This window comes from Centruroides sculpturatus, unplaced genomic scaffold (assembly GCF_000671375.1).
Source record: "Centruroides sculpturatus isolate CEXI.00-Female unplaced genomic scaffold, Cexi_2.0 scaffold1788, whole genome shotgun sequence".
NCBI classification, from domain to species: Eukaryota; Metazoa; Arthropoda; class Arachnida; order Scorpiones; family Buthidae; genus Centruroides; species Centruroides sculpturatus.
In genome coordinates this window covers 76,750-85,717 of record NW_019385900.1, presented here as the reverse complement: position 1 = coordinate 85,717, position 8,968 = coordinate 76,750, and the positions used below count along the sequence as shown (strand labels likewise).

Below are 8,968 nucleotides of genomic sequence, written 5' to 3'. Positions count from 1 at the left end.
CCTATAACACTATACTTATGGAACTCAAAATCCAGTGTTTATACACGATTTTGAGTTTCATAAGTATAGTATTATAGGTGTAGTCAACAACAAAAGTAATTTATTTATATTATTTATTTCCTCCCTCAGTTATAACTGGCAGTTATAACTGCCAGTTATAACTGATTGACAGTTACTACAGTTATTGAACAGTTATAACTGATGACAGTTATTACAGTCATTTTTCTAAAAGCTAAAAATTAGATATTAATATTATACAATTTCAAATAAATATTTTAACTAAAATATCTTGGATAATTAAATTTAAAAAAAATCAACTGATAAAAGACAAAGTATTAATTGCATAAAACAAACATTTTGCAATTTTACTTCAATATAACTAAATCACATATCTAATAATGAGCAATTATTTATTGTGGCATTATCACAATGCTAAGCTGCAATTTTTAATTGTATTCTTAATTTATTAAATTTAAAATATATATTCTTCATCTCAAATTTGTAGTGTCTTGCCCCTGTACAGTACATCATACTTTTCCCAATAACAACAGAGTCATGCTGATCATCTATGTAACTTTATTCAGGAAAAAATTTTTGAATTGAATTTATGTGATTTCCAGTCTAGAAGTTTGTATATAATCAATCAGTACTTCTTGCCCCTAAGCTTTCTGTATCTGGTCTTGACTTTCATCTATCTAATACCATTCTCGAGGTTAAGGAAGGACAGACTGACAGTGGAAATCAATGTCTACAATTTTTTCAAATTGCAGCCCAAAAACCTAAATATAAAACTGAATTTTATAAAAACATGTTTTTATTTGGATGTTTTATTATATCATACAATCATTTATAAAAATGAATGCATGTATATATGAATGATATATTTTCCATAATATATATGCACATTTGTCTAAAGGGAACATAATAAATAAAAGAATTTTAGTTATAATTTTTTTCAATTTTGGTTTATTGTTTAATATTTTCAGCTTCAGTCTGTAAATATGTACCTTAATCTATTCATTGCACCTAAGTATTGGAAAAATTTTTTAAAACATTTGAAATAATTAATTGGCAAAGTAATTGTGTGCTCTTCACAGATTGGGCATCTATTATAAGCAAGCCATTTATTCAATTATTTTCCTATTTCAGGCAAAATAGGAAATTCACAAAATTTTCTTGCATTCTTTATGGATGAAAATGGGATTAATGAAAATACGAAAGCATACATTGCTGAAATTAGTGTTACAAAAATCAGATTTATGTTGCTTGGAAGCTTGTGAGAGCTTAGTTCTGTAACCCTTTTTGTTCTCTTGCAACTTGTGCAAAGGAAAACATAATAATTAACCATATTAAACAATTTTTATAAATTTCAAAAATCACTAGAAGTATTTCACCCTTAGTAAAAATATAAGACATGGTTGCTGAGATGCCTCTTTGCTAGCATCCCTAGCAACCTTGTACCATTTTGATGTAAACAGATTTCAAAGCTAAGGTCTTGCTTGGTATAATATAGGTTGTCTTGTCTTATCTATCTGATTGACACTTAGTTTCTGTTAAAACAGAATCCGAAAAGAAAATTAATCTCTATTCTGTACAGAAAACAGAGAATTTATTGTAAGATCATGTATTTTAATTATTTTATTAAGTTATTTAATGGTTTTAATTAGTAGCATAACATGATGTATATTATATTATCTTTTACAGGCCTAAAGTATATATTCTCTAGAATTCATTTAAAACTTTGTTATACCATAATGAAGAAGAACCATAACTGTTTGAAAACATTTGTAACTTTATTGTATAGTGTGATGAGATGCACACTGGTAAAAGGCTTATATATACGTGCATTTTTACAGTACTCTGGTGTAGATATTCTACCATTTTTTTTATTAATTAGTGATGCTGGCTAATCGTTACAATCGAGCACTCATAAGCCTAACTAAAGCCAGAGCCAGATTAGAGTTCCTATCGAAATGCAAAAAGAAAAAAAGTACTCCTAATGTCGTTATTCCGGATCAGACTTCCTACTGGGAATGAACCACTGTTAGATAAGGTTAGAAGTATAAGAGGAAGGTAGTCTAATTGGCCAAATACCAAATTGGCAGAGCTTATCCAAATTGAGAATGCACTATTGGATATCAGCATGCACAACCTAAGGAGAGAGAATGCCAGACTGGTTGCCATTCAAGAAATGCTTACACACTCCTGTAAGAAGAGGTATCAAAGAAAACTCCAATGGATTCTACAGGAGCAAGAACCACAGAAATAGCCCACCTTCATTCTCGTTCATCACATGGGATGACCTTCAAGTTCCCTCATAAGTGAGCAAAGTGCTGAGATTAGGTCCCAACTTTGCCCCTTCTCCAAACACGGATATCGTTAACACCATCCCCAACCTTTAAGCGCTATTAGTAGGATGTCCTGATAGAGAGAAAGAATACTTCTGGTGGAAAGCCACACATACCCTGAAAAAAATCTAGAGAATCGCAGGAAGAGAAACAATTAAGAGCAAATCTGGAACATAGTGTAGGTGGATGCAGTCGAATAAAGTCGCACTGGTCAGAGTGGACAAAAGCAAGTTGCTAGTCCTCATGAAGAGGGATACCTACAACATATCAATTGTACACAATGCAACAACATTGCCAATTTACAAACGAGGGTTAAGCGCTTTGCCAATATGAAACTAGCGAAATGGCTGGAGCTAAAAATTATTATTACCAATGCACCACACACTCCTAGAATGTTCGCTTTCACTAAAACCCACAAACAGGGGAGAGAACTAAGACGGTGGTAGATAAAGCCAGGGCACCTACTATTAAACTGGAGAAAGCCACTCACGGGATGCTGGCACTCCTCCTGGAAGGATACCCATACTCCCTCACTACTCCGATAGACCTGATTTCCATGCTTAAAGAATTACTTACACCGCCTAGTTTCATCACAGTCTTAGACTTTAAATCACTGTACCCATCTATTAAACTTCCACCAGTATTTTGCGCCATCAGGGATACCCTGTTTAACATCGTAAAACATAACACATTGCACCAACACATCCTTGAAATGGCACATTTGCTTTGTCACAACTCCTTCTTCCAGTTCAAAGGAATAATGCATGAGCAGCAAAGGGCAGCTCCATCGCAGGAGACCTGTATGAAATAGTAGTGAGGAAACTGGAATCGAAATTTATCCCAAAACATCTCCCCAACATACTATTGTATAAGCGGTATATAGATGATATTCTAATCCTATGGAAAGATGAGCTGAACATTTCTGCACTAGTTGATGATATCAATGACAGCCCATATGGCTTAATTATAGAAATAGACCAGGCACACCCTACAGAAGCTCACTTCCTGGACATTAATATTAAGGTTGAGTGAACAACCGTCTACACAGCAGTTTATCGCAAACCGAGCTTGGATTGTTTATATATACCAGCAGGATCCTGTGACCCTCCCACAATACAAAGTTGCAGCTTTTAAAGCCTTGATCAAGAGAGCACATATGAACTTCCCAAACAGCAATCTGGTCTGAAATGAAACACAGAATATATAGCCAAACAGCACAGTTACCATGGGCTCATAAGTAAACTGAACAAAAAAATACAACCTCAAGAAGCAAATTGTAACCAATGTTACTCCAAGTAGCAATATCCCAATCACAAATAATCTGGTACTAAAATCCATATATACTGAGATTGTTAGGAAAAAGGATATCTGAAAGTAGATTAGAAGATGCACTATGATTTTTGATTTGTTACGAAATGGAAAAGATACACCAGACGGAAATAAACTTCTCGGCATCTACACCGTCCTTATCATTGATCACAGGTGTGATAGAAACATGGTCTACATAGGATCAACCAAATGCCCTCTTGAAACCTGAATCAAAGAACATAAAGTGGATATTAATCATGAAAGAATCAACACAGCTCTAGCTGTATACTCTTTGGACCCAGACATAGAACTCATATTCTCTCAAGCAAAGGTCATACACACCACTCACTGCACGAACCATCTCAGATGGCTGGAGGCGATCTAATATGCTTAAACACTATTAAAGAGAATAATTACATTAACTACAAGGGTAAGAATGCCGATTGGGGGGAAAATCTTTTATTTCCCTATTGTCGGGATGGTCTAAGGCACGGGTTCCCAACCTATGGGTCGCGACCCAGAAGGGGTCGCGACGGGTTTTCTGTGGGGTCGCCAACTTATGCAGTAAACTAAAACAAAATTTTCACTATAATGCAATATTTATTTTTAATGGTGTCTTAAAGTTTGAATAATAACAAAAAGCACTACCGAAATTTCTGTAAGGTGCCTCGAATCTAATGCTATACAACTAAGAAAATTCCAAGAATTAAAGGAACAATGTAATTATATTGTAAGATTATTTACGTATAGTTGTAATTAGCATTCTTTTGTGACAGAATAGCGTACCCAGATTACACTTATTTTAATTTTTAAAAAATTAAAATAAGTGTAATCTGGGTACGCTATTCTGTCACAGTTGGTTGAAACATGTGTTGAGAGTTTTGAGAGGAATAAATTAAATGTTGAGAATGACATGAGGTTGGCATTAACAAAATCTCACCCGCAAATTTTGAGGCTGGTTAATAATACATGCAATTTCAACCATCTCATTGAATTAATTATTAAACATAATTTAAAATAAAATTATACTAAAAAACTAATTTCATTGTTTTTTAATTACCTTATTAAAAATACCTTTTTCAATTGTATCGGGGTCGCGGATCACTTGGCTTTTATAAAAAGGGGGTCGCCACCCGAAAAAGGTTGAGAACCGTTGGTCTAAGGTCTACGCGTATGTGGGTGGTGGTTTTTAAAGGCAGCAAAGACAAGTGTGAAACACTTGTCTTTGCTGCCTTTAAAACGGTTTCCCTCTGGGTTTCCAGAGGGAAACCGTTTATTCCGGACGATAATGCTTACATAAAGTCTCTCGTTGACAAAGTCCTGTGTTATTGGGAAATTTTGATTCTGGTACTGGTCTTGCGTCGGTGGTAATTGCGGCGATCTTGTCCAGCACTGTCGGGGTTTTCTGGACAGTGTTGAGAGAAAAAAGTTCAAAGTCTCCAACGTCAGTGCACAAAAGAAGAACAAAGGCACAAAAATAAGCGGAGATATACGAACACAACAGAAGTCTAGGTGGGAGTCTTGGTGGAAGTCTTGGTGGAAGTCCTGTTGTCCTTGAATTTTGCGTTTTTATAGGGTTTTTGTGATTGGCTTCTTACTAATTGGATAGATCTTACATCACTGTTTTCCAATTGGTCATCCACCTGTCTTCAGGTGTAAATGGAGCTTCGTAAAGCTTGCGGGAAAGGTCGGCTGGAGATGGTTTATCCGACACCATCTTTTCGAATCTGATCGCGTTTAATTGTTGATTATGACACCTATGCTTTTTGATATATTTTTTTTCTAGTTTCGTTTTGCTTTCTAAACTGCGTCTTAACTTTAATATTTTAAATTTTCTTCTTTTATATCTAAAATTTTGTTTTTCCCGTTATTCTCTATGAGCGCTGACTTCAAAGTCCGGTATCGCCGATTCGATACTTATATAATTTGCTTTCCTGACGATTTAACTTAACAAACTTTCTTTTTCTTATATCTTTCCCTTTTGCGGGGGCTATTTCCGGGACCTCACACAAGAAATAAATCGCTCTATCGATGGCCTGGCAGGCAATACTAGATAAATCTTTAAGATAGAACACTTCTTGCATAGCGTGCAAGTCCATAGTGACATCATCAGGTTGGGACAACGTTCTGGATCGTATTTCATAGCAACTTTGAATTGAAGAGCATTCTGTTAGGGAGATCATTACCTGAAGAAGAACTGTAATGGTTCGAAAACATTTGTAACTTTATTGTGTAGTGTGATGAGATGCACACCGGTAAAAGCTTATAGATATGTACATTTTTAACTTTATTATATTAAAGAAAACATTTTAACACACATTATGTTTTGGAAAATAAGTAAACATTTATTCAACAGACTAAAATTTCATTAACAATTCATTTATCTACCCGTTATAAATAACAGCATTATTGGCATTAGTTTTATTTTCTAAAAATAAAAATAAATAAAACTTGTTTTAATTAACAGTAAAACAAAATTAATAACATCACTTTTCATCTCATTGAGTTATAGNGAGGCTTGTAAAGGGGGTGGAACCTTGTCAGTGGAAGATGTGACACCACCGCTTCTGAAGTTGAATCCCGATTCTCCGTATCCAGCTACCGGTGATAGGGCGGGTAGTGTGGCAGCTACGGCAGCTGCAGCAGCTGCAGCTGGTGGTAAAGGTACCCCCGCTTGATTCATATAAGCTATGATCCTACGCATCTCTTCCAATGCATTTGCTTGCATCAGTATATAGTTCTTGGCTAGGAGAAGGGTTGCAATTTTGGATAACTTTCGTACAGATGGCGAATGGGCATAGGGTATAACGGCTCTGAGTTCGTCTAGGGCATCGTTCAGGTCGTGCATACGTCTTCTTTCTCTAGCATTGATGCAAAGACGGACGGATTTTGCGTGTCTTGACTTTTTACCTGTGCACGATTCGGTCGTGTCCGGATAACTTTCGTTTCTTCCATCGAATTTACTTGTTATTGCGTTTACATCTGGAAGAATGAAAGAGAATTCAATCAGGGACGTTTCTATCACGTCTTAACGTCAAGTCAATTGCTTTATGTAGTCATTTAAAGCTTGATTAAATATAAAATATTCTAAATTCCAAGTTAGGAAGTTCGGGAGGAACAATAACACATTTCTAACAATTTTATTTATTAAATTCTCTGTTAAAACACATTTTATTAACTTATATATACAGTCGTGTAATGGTTAAAGTTCCAACGTATAACCATTCTAATTTCCCAAATCATTATAAACGTGATTGTGATCCATCGAGGTTATGACCATTTACGTGTATATAAATATATATACGATCTATTTTTAAGCTATTTACACAGGTAATTTTATAAATTTCTTTATTTTAGATCCGTTTAAGTATTAGAAAGACGTTTTAGATCTTAAGTAGAATCTATAGAAAGTGTGGAAAATCACTGAAAATCCTTTGCTCTATCGAATGTTTTTTCTTAAATATTTTATATAAAAATCAATTAAATAAGTAGTTTAAACGAGAATTTGATTAATTATTAATGTTATAAAGATAATTAGCATGTATTTAGTTGATAAAAATCATAATTTACGAGGATATAAACTATATCAATCGAGGTTGTATCGCTGTTTATTTAATCAATATAAGACTTTTAAAAAATAAATTTAGCTTTTATTCTTATTAATTTAATTTATTTTATTTAATATTTTTACCATTTATTGAGTCAAAAGTAAAAATAAAGACACGAACTACGCGTACAGCGTACGAATGTGATTCGCTATCCTCTCGGATGAGGAGCCGCATCCGGATGCTGGACACGTTGATTTATTTTATTAAAAAAAAGCTTAATAATTTGTTAAATTATAATCTTTAACTATAAAATAGGAACATTCGGTAGTATTTAATGCTTTTTTATTCTTAAAAATTGCATTATATTATTAAGAATTACTAGCTTCTGTATCCAGAGTTGGTTAAAGAGAGTTGGCCTAAGTTATCCTTTATAAAATTTTATTAACATTTTTATTATAAATAAATAAAATATATATAAATAATTAAATTTTCTATTGTTAGTTTAGAATATAATTAATAAATCCGAGTAAAGAAAAGTTAGAAAATTGAGTAAAATTTCAAAGAAAACGATAAAAGAAAAGACTGATGCGATTTTGGCCTAAGTTCTGAAGGATTTTTTTAACCTAAAAAAAGGAATTTGATTGTCCGAGATAATTTAATAATTTAGAAAAATAAATAAAGAAGATAATAATTTAAGGAATTTATGTTATTTTCTATAATAAATCTAAAATAAGTATCTTAATAGACAAGATACTTTCTTTTAGTGATAACTTATAAAATTACGTATTATTTCCGTACTTTTTATATCAGGATAATTTCATTACTGATTTATCCAGGATAAAATAACATTACGGAAACATTTTATCTTGTTATATACTTAAAAATAAAGCCAAGCTTAAAATATTTTGAATAAATTGTCCCGGATAAGAATTTTAACATAACTCTATATCTCGTATTTAACAACCTATAGGCTAGATTTATAAGTAATATTCACCTATATAATGTCATAATTATATGGCTAAATATCCCTATATATCTAGAACTTATAGGGCTAAATTGAGAGAGAGAAGTGTGCTCTTTATGGTGATTTATATGAAGAAACGGTTTTATATAATGTAATATTAAGCATTTTACGATTAAACTTTTCTCTTATATTTGATTTAATTCAATAAAGTGACATGAAAATTAAATGTTTATCTAAATTAAGTTCGATTAAATTAAATTATATTGATAGAAAATCTTACATTTACACATAAACTAGCAAAAAATCGTGCCAAAATTCGTGGAGAAGATGCTCTTTTACTTCTGTAAAAAATAGAGAATTATTTTATATAATAACATATAAATTGAAGCTAAAAAATAAAATTTAAGAATTAAATTTTTACGTTATATTTACATATAAAAGCATTTAATTAATATAAACAGCACATCTAAATATTTAAATATTGCTCAATTATTTTTAAGCACTGTTACTGTTAATTAAGCATTATGAGAATTTCAATTTTTAAATTGTAACAAATAAGTTTTTCTCATTTACAGACAGTTAAACTTATTACAATAGACTACTGATATTACTGTACATTTAACAATAAAAAAAAAATAAGAAATGTATATTCTTACTAATACAATTTATTTACAACATTTTAGCATTGACTATTTTTTAATATTGTAGTAAAACAGTAAGAATAAATTTCAAAAAATGAAATTTATTCTTAGGAATTTTGGGAGATATTAACTTTAAGATATGAGGTGAGAATTTTGATT

At 32.2% G+C, this 8,968-nt stretch overlaps 1 protein-coding gene across 1 annotated transcript; it reads right to left on the bottom strand.

The window, feature by feature from the left end:
* Window positions 1-6,162: 6,162 nt before the first annotated feature.
* Window positions 6,163-8,534, bottom strand: LOC111612484 (class E basic helix-loop-helix protein 22-like). Its single transcript, XM_023353706.1, has 2 exons — window positions 8,449-8,534; window positions 6,163-6,638 (listed from the first exon to the last, which is right to left on the bottom strand). Exons 1-2 carry the CDS (start codon window positions 8,456-8,458, stop codon window positions 6,163-6,165), a joined length of 486 nt encoding a protein of 161 aa, XP_023209474.1. The 5' UTR covers window positions 8,459-8,534.
* Between the last annotated feature and the right edge of the window lie 434 nt (window positions 8,535-8,968).